The following is a 27,589-nucleotide window of genomic DNA, read 5'->3' as shown; positions in this document are numbered from 1 at the left end:
CAAATTCATAGCAAACTCGCCCCTATTACCAAGGGATAAAGAACCGTGTAGGTTAACGCAACAGTTACCCTGTACGACGACTAAGTAAAGAATAAGTGGCGACTACGGTGGCGACATAGAACATACCAAAGCTTACAAGCCTATCAATTAGAACAGTCAATAAGCATGAACCTCGGCGGACGTTGGATGGGATAATATCACTTACATCATTTGTAATAAAGGCGAGAGAAGTATGGGCATCTCTCGGAGACGTACCGGGTGCGGGTCACTGACCCCGGTCGGAGCGAGTTTACGTATTGCTATAAAATCTCACGGTGCCCGTATCCTGTGGAACTCACGACGACACGGCACGTTCCATAGACGAATTTGAAATTATGAAAAAATAGAACAATTGCCTAATAAAAAAATGCCTTGGTAGACGCTGTTAACTTTAGATAGGTTGGTATGCTACGTACCTACCAATTTGGTAATTAAAATTTGAATTATTAGGTATGTAGAAATAGTAACAAACCGATATGCATTGCTCTGTCACAGAGGTATTTATTATTTTCGTCTTATGTGGCCTAAGTTCAACATTAATTTTCTGTCAATTGCATTTTCATTTACAAAATGACCCAGGTCGCAAAGTGACCTTTCGCAAATTGCTCCTTTCGTAAAATGTCCCTGACAGATGATACAAAAGGATAAAAAAAATTAATATAATTGAAAAAACTTAAATTTAAACATTCTGCGAAATAATGCCAATTTTTTATCATTTTGCGAAAGGAGCACTATATGACAAAGTGCTTCAGATTTTACGGATCCAGCGTACAATCAAATAACTCTCACGCAAACTGCGACATCTTCTGACATTGTGCGTAGTGCGTTTTTGCTATTTACATCTCATCATCGACACATTGCGGTGTGATTATTGTTGCGTCACAATGGCGCACTGTGATTGGTTAGCTGCGTCTCACTGAGAACCGATTTGATAGTGAGAAGTGAAATGCAAATCCGCACTTCGCCCTCTGTTTGAGTTATGCAATACTAACATACCTCCGAACAGTCCGGCGGCGTCCAGCAGGCCGTCAGGCGGCGCCTTGCCCGCAGCCTCGCCGCCATCGCCGTTCTCCTTGTCCATACCACGCCTGGAGACAAACAATAACCAGTCAGTATCCAGTATAGAGGTGTATTAGGTCTACACTATAGATGAATTTCGTTAGTTTCTCAATAAGAATTAAATATTTTTGAGAAACATAGGTACCAAGTTTTGTCAAAACCCATAATTTTAATAGGTACCTAACTACCGACACATTCGATAATAGGTATTTTTATTCTTGAAAATATTTAAGGAGATGAAAAATCAGGAGTCGAGCGGACATAAACAAACAAAAAAAGATAATTTTATAATCCTATAATATAAAAGTGTGTTACGCAGAGCAAAATAGCCAAAAAAGCAAAATGCCCTGCATTGATTTTTAGCAGTCATCTAGAATGGAATCCACAGACAAACGTTGGTCTGTGGTGGAACCTCGGAAAATACATAACACATAGGTAACAGAGACAAATGAAAACAAATTAAAATAGAATTTATGGTATAATGCCTCTACTAATAACAATGACTTCGTTGAGTCATAAATAATAACCCATTTTACTCTATAGTTAATAGTTATGGTCATTTAAGTTCGGATGTTTATATTTTGTTATACATTGACTAACTATGTACATTAATTATATAAAAAAATGATATGTTTTTCTCGACCGATTCCTGATTTTTTTTATAACATTATTTGAATTTTAGTTTAAAAATAATGATATGCTTAGTACCAATATAAAATATATGGTTTTACTCATAATAAAGCTCACGACGAAAATGCACCCTTCATTAATTCAAACCACCATTGCCGCCCACTAAGGGGGACCACGGGAGGATGGCGTTGTACTACACGTACATACTTTACATAATATATTTATAAAAGTATACTTGGAGAGTTAGGATAGGTCAGTGCAATTGGAGAACTTCGACACGGAAAGAAGTGCAGTATTTTTTGCTTTTGTTTTTTTTTTTTTGTTTTAGTGGAATAACATGATCTCCATTCAAAGTGGAATATTTTTTCAGAAATTATACCTTGACAGGCACTTTTTTTACAAATAATATATTAAATAGTAATTTCTCACAAGCTACTTTGGTCTCCTACTCGTGTATGCGAAGTAGAACGACCTACGTGTAGATCACAAAATTAGGATTATGCAACAAATTTCGATGCTTTCTGTTTTTAAACAAATAAAATTAATTTACTATTAGGTTTGTCTACAATTGTTACAACAATACATTTTATGAACCATGCAAATTATATAATCTAATTGTACAGTCAACAGCACATCAACCTACCCCGATTCATTGCAAACTCGCCGCTATTACCGCGCCATAAGGGTTCATGTAAGGTAACTTGATGTTCTGTTGACTGTATTATTACTATTAGGACTAGTAAAACTTCAATATTAATTTTGTTTTATTTTGCCGCTGAGCTCGAAATCTTGGGACCCAATTTAGCCCTAAGCCTATATTCGTGGGTCGGTAACCAGTGCCTATAAACATTGCAGCTAAGAGAGAAAACTATCTTGTATCTGAACTAATTAATTTTTAATTAATTAATGGCGCAATAAAGAGTTTATCCGTCTATTTATCTAATTAACAAGGAATACAATTATGTTTTTTTTTCTGAATTTTGATAAAGCTAATTGATTAATGTTTTGGTTAACTAATACATATTAGTTCACCGTAATTTAATACATAAATAGTAGATTAGTAGCCAAGGGCTTAAGGCATCAATTGCAGCGCGAGATATTTAGGCGCACGAGTGTATCAATTTATAGAATGAAATAACTTACTGCCCCTTCTGTGTAATAAATAAATCAACATAAGATATCTAATTGTTTTTGTGCAATAAGGGTTACAAACCCTGGAGCACAAAAACCTGGAGAAAGCAATAGAAAAAGGAGACTTTTCCCATATTCAATTATCTCATAATCTTAGCGAAAAGCCTACCAGTTTATGCGCATGTAGATTACATAAATTGACATTTAAAGAGAAAGTTTCACATATCTCCAGCAACTTAACACGATACGTACATTGACAGTTGTCACGTGAAAATAACTAATTGGATTAACAGTTCGACAGCTCGTTTTTTAATTGACATTAAGAGATGATGGAAAATGGCAGTATAGAACAGGTGCTACTACTTCAGTATCCCCAGTAGCTTGTGACAAATAACTGTTTAATATAAAAATTGACGTGAAAAAGTGCCTGTGAAGGTCTGATTTCTGAATAAATGATTTGATTTGATTCACCAATAAATACAAAAGTATACATATATACAAACTAATAAAAACAAAAGTAACTAGAATTATCAGGGTTTGTTCCTATATGTATTATATGTGCTTCTTCCTTTCTCCGTCCCTTCATGGCATAAGTCCGTAGTTGCATTCACTGTTTTATATTTTGTATACGTGTTTTTTGCAATATTATTATGTCAAACAAAACGAACAAACGAGATTTCCATGATGCCTTCGGCATACATCACTGGTTTTTCATTGCGGTAAATAAAAACTCTCACACAAACAACGCAATGGTAATTCATTCGGGTCGTGGCATCTCGGTTTGGCAATAGTGCAGCAAAATCGAGTGCGAGTAATCATGCACTGTCGAGTGCATATCACACCACAATTTCAAGTAGTATAAAAATTTCAATAAAACTATTATGTTTTTAATTACACACAAAAATAGAGATGTTATAAGTTTGACCGCTAAGTGTGTCTATCTGTCTGTGTACGTGGCACCGTAGCTCATCAACGGGTGAACTGATTTTGATGCGGTTTTTTTTATTTGATACCTAATTTTTATGCGATGGTTCTTAGTATATGTTTGATCAAAATTATTTCATTTGTCTAACAAATAAACTTGTAAATTGTCAATAAGTCACGTACATAGAACGAAAAGCATAACATCAAGCATAATTAGCTATTACAGCACTTCACTGACGCGTGGGTGCGACTGAAATAGAACTCTTATAAGGAATCGGGAAGTTATTTTTGCTTCAACAAGGCAGCATTTTAACTCTTATAGGACGTAAATAATGCCCTCAAAAACATGCTGTAAAAACACCAAGTCTCGCAGCTCAGTTTTTCTACCGGAAAAAGTTGTGAGATCCATGTAATACCAAGTCGGTTAATTTATTTAGTCCCTACTTATAGGACCTTCTGTCTTAAGTTATTATCATATCAATATTAAAAATATTTTACGTTTTAATTAAATAGATCCGTGCCGTGCCCCCAGATTTACTTTAAAATCCACTGATTCATTTAATAGGGGTGAAGGAAAGTAAACCAATATGCTAGAATTACTACATCAGTTTATATGCCGGCTCCACACTATTGTCGAACAGTTTCCTAAACTTTGAGGGATTTAGTATACATTGCTGGTTTTTCATTGCGGTAAATAAAAACACTCCAGTTAAATTATAATTATTTTTCACATTTAAATTAACATTATGAGTATTTTATTAAAATTTGTTAAAACATACTAATAAGACAACATTTGTTAATTATCATTTTTGAAGAAAAGACTGGTGAAGTTTATCGTGCCACTTCTTCATTCACCTATGCTTTGGAAGTCAGCAGTAGACTACGTTTTAAGTAATTTCCTGAAGTCAATTTATACTATTATTCTATAGAGGTAAGCGTTTGTGAGTTTGTATGTTTGAGGCGTATAATCTCCGAAACTACCAAACCGATTTCAAAAATTCTTTCACCGTTAAAAAGATACATTATCCAAGATTGCTATAAACTATTTTATCTAAAAATTCCTACGGGAGCGAACACCCGTGCAATATCTAGTAAGTGATATAATATGTTAAGTCGAATAATTAATTTTGAATTTATTAGAGAGATAAAATTTTGTTTGCAAGCAAAAAGTGCAAACTTATTCATATATTTATGAGTTATCGGAAGGGGTGTCATTGTAAACATTAGTTATTGTCGAATGTCTCGGATTTTAACATGACTGTTTTATTTCGTACCTATTATTAAGGTAAGGTAAGGTACTGCCTCACAGAGACATTAGAATACCTAATTGTTTGTACATTCTGTACTAAACACTTTGATGGTCACAAGCGCGACGGTTGGAAGGTCATTGACCCGTGGCGTCATTTGGAAACGATTAGAAACCGATGTGCTGCGTGAACAATACAATCAATCGATAGTCGTCGATCATGTTTGAGACGTCAATGAAAGATGGCGGTTACTGACTAACTGGTTTATTCAATAATGAACATACAAATATAAATATACCCTACACCTTTCCCCTCTTAAGTCTAAACTTACTTACTAATTCATAAGTACATAAGTATATTTTATTTATTGTTTAATTGCCCGTTTCATGGCACGCAGTGCGCGGGCAGACACTTTGGGTTCAGGGAGAGTGGAACATTCTGAATCGACCGGCTTTGAATTAACTTCGCTGGGTTTTATAGTTATATCGGGTACCTTATTTCCGTCCTCACTACTCCCTACGTCCGCTGCGTCTTCAAACTCTTCCGCATAGTCCTCTACTGTTTTCTCTTCCTCCCGCGAAGGGTTAATGTTAGTCTGGGTCAGTGAAAAACGAGACTTATCTTTAACAGGCAATAACTGATTGTGATGTCTACGCCATTCTAACCCTTTGTCTAAACCTACTTTATATGAAACTGGTCCTGTCTTCGCTGTAACCGTACCCTGCTCCCATTTATTTCCTTTTGCCGAATAGTTTCGGACTAGGACAGGCTCACCAACATTTATTTCTCTGGTATTACCTTTCGCATTGGTGACCTGACGCTGCTGAGCAGCTCGCACGACAGTTGCTAGGTCCGGACGGAGCGCGTCCAAGCGGTTACGTAACCGTCTCCCCAACATAAGTACCGCAGGCGAGACGCCTGTAGTTGCATGCTCGCAGTTGCGATAAGAAAACAAAAATACACTTAAGGCCTTTTCAACATTTTCTCCTGTATGTACTGCCCTTTTGATTGCTTTCTTAATCGTTTTTACCGCGTTTTCCGCGGCCCCATTACCTTGCGGTCGGTAAGGCGCCGATGTCACATGCCTTATACAATTTTGTAAACAAAAGTTTTTAAATTCCTCAGAGAAAAATGGTGGGCCGTTATCAGTCACGAGTAGTGCAGGTAGACCAAACCTGGCGAATATAGACCTAAAAGCAGAAATTGTTGACAGTGCATCCGTTCGCGTCATTGTTATTACTTCGATCCACTTCGAGTGTGCATCGACAATTATAAGGTACCGTTTATCAGCATATTCTCCAAAGTCAGCGTGTATCCGCTGCCACGGTACCAATGGATACTCCCACGGATGCATAGCCGCGTGAGGGGGTGCGTCGCGGACCGCCCGACATGCTTCACATGTACGACAAACAGTTTCTAAATCAGAATCCAACCCAGGCCAATAAACATAATTACGTGACAAATTCTTCATTTTATTGATCCCTAAATGGCCTTCATGTATTTCTTCTAATACCATTTTACGCAGTTTTGGTGGAATAATAATTCTATATTTGTAAATAAGACAGTCTAATTCAGTTACAATATCTTTTTTCCGTTCAAAATAAGATTTTTCTTCCTCACAACTCGCTTTTAACGGCCAACCGAACTTAACATACCCCAATATCTTACTTAACAATGCATCTCCTTTTGTGTGTTTACTAACATCTCTGAAATCAACCGGTACATTGTCTATAACTATATTCATATAACCTAGCGGCCGCGTAGTGCAGCGGCGCTCGCTAGACAAAGGCAAACGAGACAGCGCATCTGCCGGTCCGTTCTCACTCGATCTTACAAATTCAACTTTAAAATCATATGCAGCTAACCGAACCGCCCAGCGCTGTAAGCGACTCGCAGCTGTTTGGGGTATGCCTTGTTTGGGCCCTAATATGTGGCTTAAGGGTTGATGATCGGTGCGCAACGTAAATTTCCTACCAAATAAATAATGGTGATGTCGCGTTACCCCAAAGAATATTGCGAGCGCTTCCTTGTCTAACTGACTGTAATTCTTTTCCGCATCGTTGAGCGTGCGCGAGGCGCAGCTGACCGGCCGCTCGCCCTGCGGTGTGCTGTGCGCCAGCACGGCGCCCACCCCGTACGCGCTGCTGTCCACCGATAGCACGAGCGGCCGCCCCTCTTCATAGTGTGCTAGTACTCTGTCACTGGTTAATGCCTTTTTTGCATCCTTAAACGCGTGCTCACACTCCGGTGACCAATTCCACGTATTTCCTTTTTTTAAAAGCTTATGCAAGGGATGTATCATCAAACTCAGGTTAGGGATAAATTTACCATAATAATTTAAAATACCGAGGAAGCTTTTTAACTGCGTGACGTCCATTGGTCGCGGGGCGCGAGCGATCGCGTCCACTTTCATCGGGTCAGGATGTAAGCCTTTTTTATCAATTATAAATCCTAAATATTTTACACTCTCTTTTAAGAATGTACACTTTTCCATTTTAACTGTTAATCCCATGACCTTTAACCTTTCTAAGACTAATCTTAAATTACATAGGTGCAATGCTCTAGTCGCCCCGGTGATAGCGATGTCATCCAAAAATACAACGGTATTCGACACCCCTCTCAGGGTTTCTTCCATCAATTTTTGAAACTTTTCTGGGATACAAGATAAGCCATATGGAGTACGACGATATGCGAACGTGCCGAGGTGGGTTGTAATCGCAGTAAAAGGCTGGGAATCTTCCGTTAACATTGTCTGTGCGTAAGCATGTGTTAAATCTATTTTGCTATATTCCTCACCCCCACTGAGGGTCGCAAACAATTCTTCAATGCGAGGAAGTGGGTAAAATTCGCGTTTTAACTTCGGATTAATGGTTACTTTGTAATCCCCACAGATTCGAATATCGCCGTTCTCCTTGACCACAGGTACAATCGGAGTGCCATATTCCGAGTTTTCCACCCGATAGATGGTGCCTTCGGCCTCGAGCCGCTCGAGCTCGGCCTGGACGCGCGCGCGCAACGCCAGCGGCACCGGCCGCGCGCGCACGTACACCGGCGACTTATCACTTAATTCTAATTTAATTGTTTTTGTACAAGTTCCTAATTTACTTGTGAACACTTCTGGAAATTCTGTAGCCAATCGGTTCCCGATCGAGTCTTCTCGTATCTTATTAAAACTAATTTGTTTAATATTTAAAGCGCGAATCCATTCTCTGCCCAAAAGTGGGCGACTCCCATTCTTAATCACATAAAGTGTTAAATTATTCCCAAAATTACACGTAGTGGCTAGATGTTTAAGATTCTGCAGGTAATCCGTGAGTGTCTCGCCAACACGTTGCCGTCTCAAACGAAACACGTGGCGTTCGGCGATCTCGGAGCGTTGTGGTTCCAAATGTTGCGTTACGAGGTTGACTAATGCGTCGAATGTCTTGGTCTCAGGATGTGCGGGCGAAGATAAATCGCACATAAGCGAGTATGTAGCTTCGCCGACGACCGTTATCAATAGGGGCACATGCAACTCGGCTTTGATTTCGTTCAGCACAATATATTGTCGCACTCTGCGTATGTACGCCGGCCACTTTTGTGAGTTCAAATCGAAAGGCTCTAATTTCCCTATCGGCATTTTGCTTAATATCGCGATACACCGCACACAAATTACCTAAATGCACGCACCGAAACTCGTCGCCAGTGAGACGTCAATGAAAGATGGCGGTTACTGACTAACTGGTTTATTCAATAATGAACATACAAATATAAATATACCCTACAATGTTGAAAAAAAAAAGATAATTTTCGACAAAGTGATCGTGAGACGACATGTCAATGTTTATAAAAAAAATCAAATTCAACAATATTAATTTGGAATTGAATTAAAATTGAATTTTTGGTTGCGAAAAATAAAATGCCAAATATTTCGTAACAGAGCTAATGTGAAGCATAATATGTATAAGTCCTTACATATGAATTTGGCGTTTTGTTGTACTGGCCACTTTAATCACAAATTTCTCCTCTTTGGTTAGGAATTCCAAATTCAAATTTTTACAGCTATTTACACATGTATTTGTGTTTCGTTAACCGTCATTCGTTTTTTTTCTTCTGATTTTTCTGTTTGCGTCACTCAGTTTACAAAATGGAAAACTTGAAATATCGCGTTATTTACGAGTACGAGTTCCACCGTGGCACCAGTGCTGCGGAAACAGCTCGAAGGGTTAATGATATGTAAAAAAAAATTGATCCCCTCGATATTTTAACTTTTTACAAGTATTTTTAGGTCAGTAACCGCGAAAATTCAAAATGACACTAGCTTTATCTGAAGCCCTTTATAAAAAATCCACGGGAGCAGTGATTATTCTGGGATGATAGGTACATACCCTATGTCTTTCTTCATACTTCAAACTACAAGTATGCAAAATTTCAAGAACATGGTTGAATGCATAGAGCGTGAAGAGGTAACAAACTTACTTTCGCATTTATAATATTAGTTATGATAACGGCCCGTAAGCTCATAAAATCATAACCTAAACCTTCTTTTTTGAATATAATATCATAACCTAAACCTTCTTTTTTGAACATAAAATCATAAACTAAACCTTCTATTGGTGAAAACAGTACAAAAATCCGTCCGGTAGATTTTGAGTTTATCGCGTTGAGAAAATTGAGATTACCACCCAATACAGATTAATGATTTTAAAGTCAGATAGTAAAACTAATTATTGTCTTTGTTAAAATTTTGAAAAACTGTAATGACGCAGGCCGCAGCGGTCGAAACGCTCTGAGAACCACCTAAAGTGATAATGCGCGCTCTTGCAATGTATTGCATTGCAAGTGAACGATTTGACCCACTTCATATTATACGACTGTTGCATTCTGACTCATTCAAATGAGCATTGTGAAAAAGTTTTACATTTACATACATACATTTTATCGCACTTACATTGAAGATGTAAGTGCTATCGTGAGTCCGATTCGCACTCCGATTCTTCTTACGATACGAGTCCTTATGTAAACAATTTCACAGTACGTTTTTCAAATATTCGTTCAAAACTACACATTTAACTAAAACATTAATTAACCGCGAAAGTAATTTCCTAAAAAGATTATTTTCATTCATATTGCTGTTTTTATTAAGTAAAAATTACTAGATATTTTTACTTATATATATATATTTTTAAATTGTTTTTTCCATGACACTCAAAATCATTAAATAACAAAGTAAGGCATGTGCTAGTTAATAACTTCTTGAATTAAAGTCGAATTTTGAAGCAGACATTTTAAACGATTGAGCTGAAATTTTTTACACGTTTTGTATGGATGATGCAAGCGTGACCTATTGGTGCACCCAGGACCGGCTCCAGACGTGGGAACTCCTCAACGGTTTGCTGCACGCACATAATTTTTATGTCACACAATAATTAATGCAATAAAATCTCTCTGGCTTGTGTCAAAAATGACATTTTTATATAAAAGTTATTAAGGTATTGTTGAGAAATATCTCGAAATACTAAATCATATGATTTGCAGAAATATACAACAAACCATGCCGAACAAGCATTTGCGCCTGTCAAGATTTGCAATCCATACTCCAATGCAATCATAAAGATACCATAATCAGTCACTTACATTTCATACTAGCTTGAAATTACATTATAAATGACTTGCAATCGGCTACAATCAAAATTGAACATTATGTCCAGCCCGCAAGTCGTAATTCTCATTGAAAAGTATATTCTAAATTTTATTTTTTAAAGAGCGTTAGAGCTAAGGAATAGAATCGATTATGCGTTGGCAAAAGGAACAGATGGTTTTCTGGTTTTTTATTGAGAAATGATTGTTGAACCGACTTTATAAGCGTTGTTTTATTCATAGCATGGTAAGTTATTGATTTTTCCATATAAGAAAACGGAAAAGTGCTTTAGCCCCTAATACGGTGTTAGTCGCTGAAGCTTGTACAGTCAACACTCAACCTACCAAAACTCAGTGAAAATTAGCCCCTATTACCGCGCTATAAGGTCTATGTAGGACAGGACTCTATACAGGATCTATGTAGAAAGTAACATCTAGCTATCGCAGTATCGACGCCAAATATTGATTGTCTAAATTACCTAATTTGACCAAAAAGAGAAAATTTATCGCTGAGATCGTAGACACGGAAAAAATAGTTAATTTCTTATAACTATTTTGCAGTCAAAAGATAGTGTTTACGAGTTTTTTATATATTCTTTTACATTCATACGAGTAGTATTACGTACAGACAACAACACATTAACCCAGACAAATGCACTGAAATATCGCCATTAACACAGCTGCATAGAGGTGAAGAGTAACTAGACTTGCAGTCGAATGTACTTGCGCAGGTGCCTTCATTACCAGATGATGCGTGCGGTTTTAGAAGCTTGCCCAATGATCAATGGAGCATTGGGAAATTAGTGGACATTAAACTGAGATGGCACGATTAGGAATTTATTTTGAATTTAAAAGATAAATGTTCTAAAAAGTGCCAGTATCATTGGGCCGCCCGAAACGTAGAACCAAATTTTACGAAATTCGAAACTACAGTTCTAAATTCGAAAACACATTATTTCTTTATTTAATTTTTTTATTAAAGTACATGTGTTTTTTTTTTACTTATATATTGTTCATGAACTAAACTATATTTGGATGTTATTTATAGTTTCATTACTGTGATGTTATCACGTGAAAGTACACTATAGCATAGTGTTAATAATGACAAGCCTTCCATAGAACTTTAATTATATTGCGTTGTCTGCCTGTGTGGTTTGTATACTCTATGTACTTGTGAAATACCTGTCTTTAAATTTGTGTGTCATGCCCATGGCCAACATCGTTATCAGTGACAAGCATTATTTTTCACATAACTAACAGAATTATACATACAGTACTAGATGTTGTCCTGCGCTTCGCTCCCGTGGCAATTTTGAGGATAAAATATAGCCTATAGCAATCTTGGATAATTTACCTCTAAATGGACCTCTAATTTTCTAATGGTGAAAGAATTTTTGAAATCGGTTCCGTAGTTTCGGAGATTACCCGCCTCAAACATACAAACTCACAAAGTCACAAACTCACAAACGCTTACCTTTATAATAATAGTATAGATAGATATAGATATACATATATGTTTGTGTCCCAATTTTCGGACGATAAGCTATCCAACGCGGGAAATGCCACGAACTAATCTGCAATATTTCCGAGTACAGACAAATTTACATCAAGCCGCCAAAGTCACATAATATTACCAGAGGGCTTAGTGCGGGTTTGCGTTTCACTTTACACCATCGAATTGATTCGAAGTGAGTCACAACGAACCATTCACTTTGCGGTGTGGTTGTCGTTGCGTCACAATGGCGCACTGTGATTGGTTTGCTGCGTCTCACTTCGTATATGTTACTGTAAAAGCACGAACTACCGTAAATCCTAAGATATTCCAGTAAAACCTAAGATTTACCAACTCTTAATGGTAAAAGTCCGAAAAATTTTGCGATTTGAACTTTTACCACCATTTACTTGGTAAATCTTAAGATTTACAACATAGGCACGGTAAATGTTGAGAAAATAATTTTACTTTTGTTATTTTTTACTATTTAAGAAGTATTTTAAAGGTTATTCCTTACCTTTAAAATATATTACCTTTAAAAGTTAAAAACATTTATAAATAAAAATACTTACCAAATGAAAATAATTTAAAATAGGTAAGGATTTGACTAATTACTGAGTTAAATAATTACTCTCATAATTATGATACCTACAAAAAAAATGTAAGGTTTTGACTGAAAAATAAATGATTAATAAGATCATTGTTTTATTCCCAAAACCAACATTTACCAGCCATCAATCAGTAGCAAAACCTAGCATTTACTAAATTCCAATGGCAAAAGCCCGAAAAAATCGTCAATTATTTACAAATCCTTACATTTACCAACCCATACCGGTAAATCCTAAGATTTTCTGAAAAAACCTAAGATTTACCTGTATACGGACTTTTACAGTAACATATATATCTATATGATCTTCGACCGTGAGAAGTAAAATGCAAACCCGCACTGAGCCCTCAGCTATAAGGAAGACCGTCACAAGCCTTCATATGATCATAGAGAAAGAGAGAGAGAGATGCTTTAACACCAATAGAATTTCGTATATCTAGATAGAGAAACGTCAAAAAGAAGCAATCCCATGAAGTGCTTCATATCAAGGGTATATCAATGACAATTGGTTATTAGACTGGGTAAAAAATAAAATGTATGAAGTTACTAAATATATTTAAGCGACCTTTCTGAATAGATTATGTCAACAAGAATAAGTATTTATTTATACCGTTTTATTATCGAAGCTGATGGAAATCGTTTGATTCGCAGAAGCGACACCACATGTGGAAGGAAACTCTTGATATTTGATTTCCTTAGTTCTTTGAAGATCTAAAGATAATTACGATGTCGTTTCTAAATGCTAGTAGTATGTAGCTTTGGTAAATATAAAGCATTATTTTATTCCATGACGAGAAGAAACAGACAAAATTTCTCTGTCATTAGAATCTTTCAGGTTTATAATATCGTATTATACACGGAATATACAGTTTGCTTTTGCCCACGACTTCATCCGCTTGAGCCTTTCTTTTTACTCAAAAAACGGACAGGTGTTTCAGTTACGTTTAACGCTTTCGTCTCTTTCATCTGAGTGTTTACCAGGAGTTTCGCAAAACGTCGAAGGTCACCTTTATTAGATGGTGTAGTGTAAACAGTACTTAGTCATTAACAGTGCAATATGCACTACTATTGAAAAACCATTGAGTCACGATTTTGACTTAACGGATTTTCTTACCTTTGTCGGACGCTACCATTCAGATCTTGTCACCATCACGACGTCAAACATAGTTACACCAGTCACTCACTGTCACTGCACTATCACTTCACTTCACTCACTTATCACGCTTAGCACATTATAAATCCAACAGTGAGATCTGAAACAAAGAAAAAAATGTTAAATCGTTGTATCAAATGCTAAATGTAAGCAGTAGCACTAGACGCGATAGGTAATCTTAAAAGGCATGTCAGATGTCTTTAGGCGACTTGAATAAAATTGCCAGTGTTAGCAATTAACACACTAGAAATGAGAAAGTATTAATTAAATCTACTTAATTTTTCTATTTTCACAAGCGACCTGGTCTTAATAACAGCGAAAACTAAATCAAAATCAGTCGTGTGGTTTAAAAGAAGAAAGTTTCGAAACAGGCGAGGAGTGCTACCTTGTTTTCTATGTAGTGATGTAATTTTTATTGCCAAATAATCTAAAAACATCCCGCCCCTGTCCCTGTGAACCGAAAAATTAACCGAAATAGGCAAAATGTACCCTTAATAATATTACCGAATCACCGCTTTACGACAATGGAAACGACCCCTATTATATCGCCCCCTAACATCAACCCTCTCACTCGTGCTCCTCCAATATTTATATATTTGCATCTCTGTCTAGGAATTACCGTACAATGGCGTTTTTGTGCTCTCATTCATGTGTTAATTTCGTCATTTTTGTATGTTTTTGTGGGCGTAAGTGAGTTTTAGATTGTTACAAAACTATGTAAATATGCGTATTTCGTTTAAATTTTAATTACATAAAGACAATTACCTTGTATATATCTTAATAATCATAAAGACAATTACCACAAGGTAATTGTATATACAAATATATCTGACATCTACATGAGAAGTGTTTTTTTTTTAAAGCATAAACTAATTTTCCCTGATTATGCATCAAATTTTATGGCTAGCAACCTGTTACTATTTCAATACCACCTTTAAACCCACTATTCAGCTAAATGCAGCCTTCAAGTTTCGCAACTCTAGGCTCTGCTTTCGCCGTAAGGGATAAAGACGAAGATACTGTATTTGTATCTGATAAGTTTTTTTTTACATTATGCAGGGTTATCGAGTATTTCAAGTCGAGCCATTAAATAATAAATACATGCTACACAAACACTAGGTCTAGTCTAATATAGTCGAATACTATATTTTGCATTTTATCTGGCGCGGCGCCACCTGCATTATAAATAAGAAAAAGTTTAAATATTAGTTCGATTTTTGCCACACGCAAAATGATTAATATCAGAATACATAGTCCAACGCATGTCACAACATTGGACCTCCATACCACGATTATACTGTCGATTTTTCAATGAATTGACGTATTGATAGTAGTGTACGATATAGTTTTTAGGTAAAGGGTCTTCCCTTTGATGTAGATACAACAATACAATACCTTGGTCAAACAGTTGTCCTTTAATAATAAGCTGCTAGGGTGTCAACTTACCCCTAGCAGAGATGGCAGAATGATCGATGGACACGTGCGAATCCATGGACAAAAGTATACAACATCATTATAATAATATGTCGAAATACTAGGTGTTAGTTGTGGTTTCAGATACAGTATACATTATCACGTCTTTAATCCTTTACGGGGTAGACAGAGTCAGTTGCTAAGCTAGGTTTGAAACTTCATAGTCTTAGCAAAATTTCCTTTATTTATTTATTATTATTAATTTATTCTTTATTTATTTATTTCCTAGTTTGCAATAAAGGAAACAAACTAGCTTTTGCCCACGGTAATCCCACAGGAACTCTTTAACTACAACATGTATTCAAAATTTCAAGAACATTGGTTGAGTAGATAATACAAACTTACTTTACAATTGTAATATTAGGTAGAAGGATTGGGTTTGTTTAAATAACATAAAATTTAAATTCCCGTTACAACCCTGAATAATTCTACCTATGGTCCTTCGTCCCGGACACTACCTATTTTTGCAATGGTCCTTCGTCCCGGATACATATCAGCGAACTACGGATATACAGTCCACAACACAACCCAATATATATTTTGGTAGACTGTATAAACTTTTCTTTGCGATCGATTATACCGTGCCCATGACAATATTTACGCAGCCAACTGTACTTGAGGGTGTCACCCCTCAGGCAAATTGGCGCAAATGTGCCAATTCTTGTGATTTTACGTCTGCTATGCGGCTGATGATTCATTTCTTGATTTATGAAAGCAGAAATACAGGACATAGTGAAGAGCGCGGTTTGAGTTTTATAACTTGACGAAGTAGAATAATTTTATCACAAAAATTACGCCTAAATCATGGAATAACATTTAGCATTGATTGTGTTAAGGGTCTTTATTTTCTGAAATAATTTACTGAAAGAATTAATATAGTTTACATTTATTTACAAATTCATGCACCTATAAAATAAACAAAACAAATATATAGGTATACTAGATGTTGCCCGGGGCTTCGCTCCCCTGGCAATTTTGAGATAAAATATAGCCTATAGCAATCTTGGATAATGTACCTTTCTAATGGTGAAAGAATTTTTGAAATCGGTTCGGTAGTTTCGAAGATTACCCGCCTCTAACATACAAACTCACAAATGCTTACCTCTTTATAATAATAGTACGATAATCGGTACATAGAGCAATCATTGTAAACTCGCTTCTATAGGGAAAACTTGGCTCGCGGTCGGTGTACATTGTTACTGGGTTGTGAGCATTAAAAATGCAGATAAAATATCACGTCTTTATCCATTACGGCGTAGAGGGAGCCATGGGTTGCGAAACACGAATGCTACAATTACAATAACCGATTTAATGTCGACCGATGTTTGCTTATGGATTACGTTGGACGATATCAAACAAAATATGTAACCAAAAGTAGATAGATAGCTCATATCATACCCAGACCATTGTTAGTGGTATTAGCAACCCCCAAGCTAATAACCTCAAACCCGATACTATCATCGCAGAACAAAGACAATCCATAAGCCGATCACACAAACGTAAGATGTCTCATGAAATAAAACATGTCGTATTGATTCCGGCCCTTTAGCCGCCATCCTTGTCGCACCTTCAAGGTTAGTTAACGCCGGAGCGAGACGGCAACTGTGGCTAGAGATGTCCGTATAATGTTTGTGTGTGCAGATTAATATGGGGTAACGCCCTGGGTAGCCCGGACTAGTTTTCAGGGCCGCATCCAGTTTAGTGTACACTACAGGAGCGGAGTTAGAAATGTAGGTAAAACTCGCGTCTTTCCTTGTACAAATTCAAAACATTTATCAACCAAAATTGTGTAATATATAATCATTATTCGAAAAACCAACAAACTACTGACGTTTCGGAGCGGACCATTGCTGAAAAGAAATGCCGAAAGAAACTCATTTCAACAGTTTCTTTCGGCATGATAGGTCATGCCAGAAGGGCTTACCATTATTGTTTCACAAAGACTTCTTGTAAAGCAAAATCAAAACATATTTTTTTAATTCTGTTGTTTGTTAGTTCCCGTATATTCTAATCTGATTACCTTTTTGTTCCTTGAAATAATACTTAAAAGTTCTAAAAAGCAATTAGAAGTACGGTCAGAGCTAAATCATTTGATTGAACACACAAAATTGCAATAAAATGCAGTAAACTATTCAGAACGACATAACTGTACATTTAATCGCGAGGTTACAATAGTTAAGTAACAGTAGAAAGTGGTCACCGCCTACAGAGTTCGCTTCCCATGGCTGGGTCACGACTGTGAACGCTAACTGGCTAAAACTGACGACGTGGGTTCGATTCCCTTTTTTGTATGAACCGTAACAGATGTCGTACAGTCCACAGCATATCAAACAGTATAAAATCATCGCAAATTCGCTGTTATTACGACCACACAGACGTAGATAGATAAATTGTTTATTCGACTGTTACAAACACACAAGAGCTCACTGAGTGACTGAATTAGAGATTGCCATAGTATGCTTTACCATCATCGATGCTCAGTACTTTGTCTGCTAAAATTTTATGAACTGCTTTATTTACTCCGCTGATCAGTGACCCAGTGAAAGTGGATCTTGGCCTCCAAGACGATGTACTGTTTACAGTATGTGCAGTCAACAGCTCATCAACCTACCCGAATTCATTGCAAAGTCGCCGCTATCACTGCGCCATAGAGGTTCATGCAGGGTAATTTGATGTCCTGTTGACTGTACATATTCAAGAAAGGCCGTACATTTTTTGTCGAAACAACAATAAAAGAAGACTTTACATACTTTAGTAGTCAACGTTGGTAAAGTGGTAAAACAGCTGACTAAAAATATATGCCATGTGGTCAACCCTCCACTTTGGTGCACAGACTAGGATTCTGTAGCTGAAATTGCTAGAAATCTACATACTAAAACCGGTTATAAGCCATTATGTACATTTAATACCACAATCAATAAATTTAGTACAATCGTCAACGAAAAACAGTCGCTAACGGACGATTGTAATCATAATTTTAAAAAAATGCAAGCCACCCTTTTATAGGGCGGCATGAGAACCGGTGGGCGAAGGGAAAACGTAATCAGAGGTCTGTCAATCAATGCGGGAATAAGCTGATTCCTACTAACGTTGGAATAATAAAAATATAGCATAGACAGACGGCACTCCGTCCCCCCCACCGCACACCGCGAACTAAAGGGACCAAAACTTACGAGCTTGCGCGAAGGATAACCGATGTAGGTCTAAGAGTTCCAAGTCGCATCTGATAAGACTTTTACGACTAGTAGACTAGTAGTCGCGTACACACTACTAAACTGTCAACCAGTGTACAGGTTTCCTTACGATATTTTTCTTCACCGGTAGCAAGTGGTGGTCTATGAATACGTGAGCCAGATTGTTATACAAACTCATGTGACACCACCACTGCTGGGTGAATTTTACGAGCGTTTTGAACTCCGCCGCGGGCTCTCATTAGTGTTTATTAAATTGTACCATACACACACAGTAATCAATTTATTTATATTATTTTATAAATAGGTAAAGTACTGGTGCAATGTCAATTTTATAAATGTTTAATTAAAAAAAATCATATCATCTTTATTCAATAAAAATGGGCGACACTAATGAAACGCTACACGCCGCGTTCAAACGGTCGTGAACTTCACCCTGCTACAATGTGTATTGAAAAAATATATATAATAAGCAGCTTTATATGATAGTAATATATAAAACAATACTTCTTTATAAAATTATTCCTCATATATATTTTTTATTTTTCGCTATGAAATAAAATTGATCAAAATGGTGTGATATTAATTTATTAGTCCATTAGTTATTAAGGCCCTACCGCCTTAATAACTAATGGACATTTCTTGTCAGTTTCACCAACGTATCCTTGTGTATATCTATAAATAATGCAAAGAGGAAGTTGTAATTCTCAGTTCGTGTATAGCGCAGAAATAGTGTTTGCATGCGATGCGACCGCGAGTCTGAGAAACGTTGCAAGTAGTGAGTGAAGCTGGTGTTATTGGTTATCGGAGAGTAAAGTATATATGAAAATGTCCGTTGGGTAGTATTTATAAAATCAAGATATTAATTGTTATCTCATTGCGCTTACCAGAGATAAACACAAATTCAAAGATAAATAAATCTATTGTCGGTCGCTGTCACCGCCATACGTCCTATTTTGGAAATCGATCCCCACACCCCAGCAGTTTTGGGAGGTAACATAATAAAACATTAATTTACTTGAAATATTAGTAAAACAATCGAGTACAGTCTGTCATGAACGTGATGAAAATGAATGAGTCTCCTGTTGGCTGGCAACACTGATGTTTATCAAACTTTAATTATTGCAATGACAAAAAATTTAGTTCGTTTTTAATCCATTTTCTTCAATTTCTCATAAGACTGTAAGTTAAAAAAAAAAATGTTTAAATCTTACGTGAGATTGAATTAGGACTAGTCCAATACCAGGGCGCAGTAAAGATTGACGCGTCCAGCGGATCCTCAAAAGGACATCTTTCAATTACCCCGTAGCGAGATCGAAGTACCTTATTTTTTGTGTTCCTGCGATTCTGTTCCATTCTAACATATGATTTCTGTGCGAGACAGTGAATGACTGCATCGGAGGACATTGACTGCATCTTTTTTATCCGTTGATTTGTTAGAATTTCGTCTTTATTTCCATAGCAAGAGATGTGACTATGTTTTGAGATCTTGTTTTTTTTCTTAATAATCGCTAACACCTGGGTAGGCGTTATTTCGGTACACGCTATTTATCACGGTGAATAGGGACAATCGGGTCTAAATGACACCATCACCTGCGGTGCGCGTGCGCTTTGAACACATTCCAAATTTTTCAATATTCATTGCAAATGTATAGCATGCTTTCCTATGTATACTTGGAAAGTATGACTTTCGAAATACATAATATAAATACTACTACAATACGCGTATAAAAATACGCGTGGGACATGTAACTTGATGATATTTTGAAGATTTTCTTTCTAAGATTTTTGGTTTATAAATGCGAATTAATGCGATATAATTAACTTACGCATTATATAGATTACAATCCTTATTATATTATCATCACTTTAAATGTTTCTAAAATGTACTTTCATCTTTATCACAAAAAAATGTTAGATACTGCAGGTCTCTCTCTGGCTCTTATTAGAACGTTTTACCAATTCCTTACTAAGCCGTTGAACTTCGGAGACTTATCATCATCTCTCAACGCGATCCACCTATGAACTGCATCGCAAATTCGTAATTTTTAGTACCTATGAATGCAATTCATTTTAGGTTCCTAAATTGAACCGAGTTGGATTGGAATTGTTCTGTAAAAGTTGAGTTCAAGTTACCGTGCAACTGAGTTTGCAACAAATTTGGGTAGGTTGATGTGCTGACGTTACTCCGATTTAACTACCTACTTTTTCTCCCAGACCAAGATGGCTGCCAGCAAGGTCTATTTAAATTTATACGGGAGCTAAGTGCACAGAATGGACTAATGATGGCCGCTTCCACGTAATACATCGGAAACGCCCAGATATGAACAATGTCTCACGCTCATTAGGGTTGACACATCACTACAAAATCCTCTGCCTCTGCTTGTTTTTAAGCTTTCTTGTAAACCCCACAACCAATTTTGATGCGGTTTTCATTGTTACATAGACAATTTATTTACGAATGTTTATACAATAAATGACCCCGTGCGAAAACGTGCTGGCGCGTTTAATAGCGCTAGTTGTTTAATAAAGTAACATCTTCAACTTCTTTGTTCCTAATTCATTTACGTTATGTATTAAACTCTGTTTTTAGGGACTCATGAAATTAGGTAAAACCGACCAAAGATCTTAAAGAACAGTTATTGTGCATTAGCAGCATTGTATTAGCAGCAATGAGTGTGACTTCTTCACGAATCATTCAAACCATTCCATTTTCTTTTCTTTGACATGTACTAAATAGGATCCCTTTTTGCGCATAATATTTTTATCCTAATTTAATTTAGCTTAACGACTTAATATTAATAATATCTGTGCCAGCCCTGAATAACAACACGTTTGCACAGATTTACAAGGAAGTGTATTGCGTGATTTTTCTTTCGAAGTGACGGATTGCGACAAGAATGGCCACGTACCTGTTAATTGTTTTTTAAGCGCCATATTTGCTGTCACAAATGCAACATGCGCATTAGCGACATTCGCTTATGGATTATATAACGTTTTTTTTAAGTTATATCTTTTTAATTTCTCTTATAGCATCTTTTATTTCTCTTTTAGCCACCTATACTTTAGCCCACGTAAACTTCTCTCTGTGAAAGCGGAGCAGACATGACTTTTATACAAACTGTCAGCCCTTATTACTCATTCGGGGGTTGGCTTTTTGCAAAAAATATATAATCTATGTTTGCCCGGGGGTCTTTTGTGCATACCAAATTTCATCAAAATCCGTCCAGCAGTGAAAGTGGAAAAGACAGACATACTCTCGCATTTATAATAATTAATTAATATGGATATTGTTTTACTATATTGATGTTGTGTTGTATTTTAAATACAGTCCACCCTCATAATTCATCTTAATAATTTCGTTAAACGCGCCAGTCTCGCCAGAATGGATTGATGGATCCAATAGAATTTCTACTAAGACAAAATTATCTCTCTAATCTCTCTCTCAGCTAATCAAAAATGATTAAGCAATTTTATCATATATAAACAGTTGTTCAGCAATACTACATACAATATTTAAAAATTAATTTGTTTTTTAAGAGTACGCGCATTAATTAGAGAAGAACACTTTTTGAAAAATATATGTAACTGAAGCTATTGAAACGTAGCTGAATAATGTTTGTTATACACAGTTCATGGCAAATCGCCCCCACCCATGCCCAAACTCACTGCAAATTCACTATTATTACCGCGACATAAAACTTGAAATGCAATGTGCTCGAAGCCATCTCTACTTAGGGTTGTCAGATCCAAACTTATCGGGACATAATATTGTGCAAATGATTAAAAAAAATATATATATTTTTAAATCTTTTTATTTTTGAAAACTACATATATTTAAATAATTTGTTAATATCAACGCTAAGTATGTTTGGCTTAACACATTGGTAGCCATCGTACCATCTTAATTTACTGAAAAAGAACTGGTATTTGTGGATTCCGCGACAGCAATGTTACAAACAGCGAAATTATTAGACACGGCACAAAACGCAATACTACCGGGACAATCCCGGTTTTCCCTGCCATCTGGCAGCCCTATCTGTCACCAATCGAAATAAAGCATAACATATGTATTTGCCTGTTTCCCCAGCCGCGTCTGATGTCTTACTAAATAGTCGATCGATGTTATAAATACTGCATTGTAGTATGGGAGCTGGTACATTTGAACGTTATTCGGAAATTGCAATATTTCTAATAGAATCTGACTGTAATCCAACCTAGTTAAAGAATACTAGCTTTTACTAATTTACTTAAACTCGCTTCCTGTTTATTTACAAGTTTAATTTGCACCTGAGTGTCGCCTGATGGGGCCGTTTAGGATCCCCCTACAAATAATCTTAATGTTTCCAGTGGATAATATAAATTAACACATAATATTGCAACACACTTTACGCCGCTATTCGGTTTAGAAATCGCGCGTTTTACGAAAAAAATAATACACGTGATATCTTACAACACGCCCCCTCTCCCCCTAGTGATTCCTATTATTTTTTCTGAACTGTCCAGTTCGTCCGTCCGTCGTCCGTTCCTTCCAGTTTGACCTCCATATATATATATGGAGAATACAGACTATATAGTCTGTATTCTGTACTATAAATCTATAATAATAATATAGTCATTTTTTTTTAATTTATCTTCATCAACTGCCTTGCCTAATCCCATTTATCTAGCGTTGGCGCAAAATATCTAATCCCTCTTAAATCTCTAATCCCCTGTCATGATCGCTCTCTTAAACATCCCAATATTTTTATTTTCAAACCATCAATTTATTTTCAGTGTTTTGTCTTGCCGCGTCATTGCTAGATTATTAATTGTGTTAACCTAAAATTTGGTATTGAGGTAACTGATACCTTGGATGAGCACATAGGGTACTTGCTTTTTATCCCGAAAGTACGTGATTCCCTTAGAATTTCATCAAAAAGTCTGATAGTCCACTGATTATAAAGAGCATTCTCTTTACGGATTACTACTGCACGGATTACTTAACCGCAAGTGGCGGAGAAGAATAAACAATATTAAATTTGAATCATACAGGTTTTATTAGTTTAAGTTGCGGCGTGTGGTTCCGCCCTAGAATAGGACCACTCCATATCCGAACTGAATGCAACACGCGAAGTTGAAAGAGAGAGAGAGAGAGAGACAAAAGTGGTAAGTCTGAATACAAAAAGAAATATTATTATTACTTTCTTGGCAATGTTAATGGAATGGTTTTGGTTTTTACTTCTATTACTTATGTGCAGTTTGGCGCACCCCGCCTGGACTTCGGCCAGCCAAATTGATTTGGTCATTTTTCACTATCGGCGTTATGCGCCAGGTATTAACGATCAAACGCGTAAAATTTTAGTGTCTCCAACCGGATGCTATACATTCATATGCTATTTTTAACATAAGGACGATTTTTCTTTGAATTATTCCTAAATTTCTTCAATAAAAAATAATACTACTGGAAAAACAAAGATCAGTTTATGGTATTTAATGCTACTTAAGAGAAATTTGTTATTAGAATAGTTTTTTTTTAGATAATTTTAGCGCAGATTCAAATATAGAACAGTGAATGCAATGGCGCGGCAGCGAGGGATCTCTTCCAGTCAACAGGCAAGGAAGGAGAAACATTTTATGTTTTTTTTTCAGACGTAAATATTACAGAAACACCACATGATTGCTCTATAGAAAAAATCAATATACCTACATAAGATCAATGTCAGACGGTTGACACAGTTTGTGTTGTCCAAAGAAATTAACTTAATTATGTAACAGTCATTGTATGTACTTAAAAACAGCAAGAGTAGATACTGGCTACTAAGTTTGGAAACAACAAAAAAAAAGAAAATTTAAAACATTAAAAAATAACGTGTTATCTGCAGCCGTAAATGGGCAATATCTATGCCGGATAAAGTACAAAAATATTACTCTTGATAATGATTGCCCTTTGAGAACCTATGTCGCTGCGCCCTTTAAGGTCAGGGTGACCCGTCTCGTCTGTCTATTGAGCTAAGTACAACGATTTCTGTTCTACTTTTTTATCCAAGTTTAGCTCCAAAATCAAATGTAACGGAAAGCTAAAAGATTTTTTTCTATAAGTTCCATTAATCCATCCTTTTAGACATCATGCAACCATTGTCTGCAAACGCATATGGAATAAACGTACATCAATTAAGCTAATGATCATTTTGATTATCCTTACAACACATATGAGGTACTGCAATTAATCGTTTAAATACTTAAACCCATTAAACTAGCTTGAATAATCAAAATGGGTGTTAAAAACGCAATAGTATAAAATTTTAAAGGTACCTACTTATTTTACGTATATCCCACTTCTGAATAGCAAATTCAAAGATTGCACCCAGTCTTGCAACGTTGTAACCTGACCCAATTCCATCTTGTTTAGAAGTGCCCATGAATATTAGAATAGCTATCGTGGAGAGTGATGTTCTCAGTTTTTTTATAAATTGCCAGTTTTATCTCAGTCAATACTAGCTTCTAGTGCAATATCATCTCAATGTACTGCTGCTTCTTCATCAAAGATCCTATCCTTCGCAATAATAAACTCAAGAACAAACTTACCTGATTCATTGCAAAATCACCACTATTACCGCTAAATAGATGTCTATGCTCGACATAATATAATCGTCGTAAGTATCCCAAGAATTTTACAAACAGAACTGGATTATTCGTCACTTCTAGTTCTTTAAATGCGATCTTTGTCATAATGATTGCCTTTGCAAGTTTTTATGAATTCAGCGGCGATTCAGGCGTGACTAACTGGCAGACAGTTTTCGCATTTATTGGTATGGATTCAAGCGACATACTCAGCGAAGAAATGCGAGAAAGGGACAGACTGGTCCAAAGACGCCGCCGATTCGGTTTTTTGCATCAGATTCCTGGAGTAGCATTCTGGAAATGTTCTGGATATGGCGAAATTGTTTTTGTAAAGACGAGTTGACATGGATTAAAGGCATTGTTATGACCAGACAGTTTTTATCGGCTTGCTATAACTACAGTAAAATGTTACTGTAGAATTTTATGTGTTCTTCATAATAGACTCCATAATAATACCTCGAAAATCCAAACGATCTACTTCGTCGCAAAAGTACTGGATTAATGATAAATATCTAGTTTACAAATTAGTTTTGTCTAATCTAGTCAAATCTTATAATCCTAGCAGATATTTTTATTGGTCATTACATACTTGTCTTAAATTCTATCTTATTCTTCGTTATTCTTTTATGGCTGAGATTATAGAAATTAAAACCATCATGTTGGCAGCGAACAGGCATTAATTAAAGTATGCCCGCATGCGGTAATCGTTTCTGCTCAGAATCTAGGTCACCTCGTATTATAATATAGTTCCTATGTCTTGTGCTTGAAGCTAGGTCTATAATCCCACGACCGAACGATTCTTGATTCTTGTCGTGTGTTTATTACAGACTAGCGGCCGTCCTGGCTTCGCTCGGGTAAAACCATATTAAATTATACATCTAAACCAGGAATCACACTATCAGTTGGTAAAAACCGTACAAATATCCCTCGGGTAGGTTTTAAGTATATCGCGTTCATACAGGTAGACGTGACTGACAGGGTGATAGGGATACCATTGACGTTTTTTTTTTTTTCATAGAGACGTGAAAGTAATGAATAGAACAGGCAAACAAGATTTCCTCACAGATTCATCGGAATTGGCAGTCGTTGCAAATGACCATGCTTCAGACGTAGTAGTCTAAAATACGTTTAAATTCTAGGTTGGCAACATACTTTCATGCAAGTACATCTGTCTTATGAACAACAATATACTGTATTAACCAACGATAAACCGGCAAATGAACGTTCATATTATAACAGTACTTTGATTGTACATAGAAGACTCGCGCTATAATCGCTATTAGCACTTACTTATTGGACAGACCTTGTGCCCAATAATACTGACGAGTCGAATGGAATTATTCTTCCGAACAATAATATAATTTATAACATGGAAGACGATGGTGAAGTATAAACTATGGACTGATACAGATCAAGAAATTCTCGTTGTTCTTGGTTTTGCTTATGTTTGATAAGGAAATTTTATTTTTCTCGTTTGTTTTGTCCATGTATAGTGAAATCCGTCAGTTGTGTCTGTCAATATTAGTCAATATGATACAATATATGAAATTATTTCTGAGTGATGAAAGCAAAATCTCTGTTAGCAAACCGTTATTAAATAATAAGTGTATGATCAATCTATGATGGGCCCCTATCAAAAAAATTCTAATGTGTTTAATCAAAGAAAAATAATCGATTCATTGCAGCAATAGAAAATTAGATAATTTTCAAGTTTAGATAAACTTGCGTAACTTAATTTAGATATCATATCATAATGTCTTCATAAATAATTCAAAAGCAAATTGTAAAAAGTCACTTCTTCATATAGATGAATTCACACTCATCGAGGGTTTTTATAGACTAACACAATAAACAAATAATTAATCACGTCTAAAAAACTGGACGAAGATAACGTCGGTTAAGAATGATTCAGCACTAAGCCGTATAATTTAAAGACATCATCAATAATTGCACTGGCGAATACTGGAAACTGCCATTCTTAGTCGGCAGAGTTATAAAACAGTTTGCCTGAGCTCCAACGTAGCAAAAAAAGATGACCCGTCGTGTTGTCTGAGGAATGCAATGCGACAAATTTAAGATGACCAACTGCGTGAGGAGCAAGTTATGTGGCTCATGGTTTCACACGTTTAGGTAAGGTAATAATGATATTGGGTACCTACATAGGTAGTTCTAGCGAATATGAAGCGAGTTCAAGAAAGGCTGAGGCTTGTTCGTGAACAAATGCAATTATTTCATGCTCGATGTGCGTCCGCCATGATGGACAGACGCGTTCGAAATTTAAAATGTTTATTTTTTCCATTTCGTGCGATGAGCCGATCACTATAATTCTGATCGTTAACAACACGATAAAAATCGCCTTTTGTTTTATCGATTGTCTATTGTTAGCTTAGTGTAGTATTCTTTGTTATCGTATGTGATATA

The 27,589-nt window shown here is 36.2% G+C and overlaps 2 protein-coding genes across 16 annotated transcripts in view; both read right to left on the bottom strand.

Annotated features, from left to right (window-relative positions):
* Window positions 1-27,589, bottom strand: part of tou (toutatis) — a 76,512-nt gene that overhangs the window by 43,983 nt on the left and 4,940 nt on the right. For all 15 annotated transcript variants that reach the window (XM_053765173.2, XM_053765169.2, XM_053765168.2 and 12 more), the window contains 2 exons: window positions 13,863-14,001; window positions 1,036-1,127 (listed from right to left, as the gene is read on the bottom strand). In XM_053765173.2, the coding sequence (XP_053621148.1) occupies window positions 1,036-1,120 (85 nt within the window). In that variant the 5' untranslated portion in view covers window positions 1,121-1,127; window positions 13,863-14,001. The remainder of the gene's footprint in view (window positions 1-1,035; window positions 1,128-13,862; window positions 14,002-27,589) is intronic.
* LOC128681353 (uncharacterized protein K02A2.6-like) lies at window positions 5,395-8,649 on the bottom strand. The gene has a single exon (XM_053765154.1). It carries the CDS (start codon window positions 8,647-8,649, stop codon window positions 5,395-5,397), a length of 3,255 nt encoding a protein of 1,084 aa, XP_053621129.1.

This window comes from Plodia interpunctella, chromosome 27, assembly GCF_027563975.2.
Source record: "Plodia interpunctella isolate USDA-ARS_2022_Savannah chromosome 27, ilPloInte3.2, whole genome shotgun sequence".
NCBI lineage: Eukaryota > Metazoa > Arthropoda > Insecta > Lepidoptera > Pyralidae > Plodia > Plodia interpunctella.
This window is presented reverse-complemented; position numbering and strand designations above follow the sequence as displayed.

What these genes read in the sequence shown, in the direction of transcription:
- LOC128681353 (XM_053765154.1), bottom strand. Translation starts at nt 8,649, where the DNA reads ATGCCGATAGGGAAATTAGAGCCTTTCGATTTGAACTCACAAAAGTGG.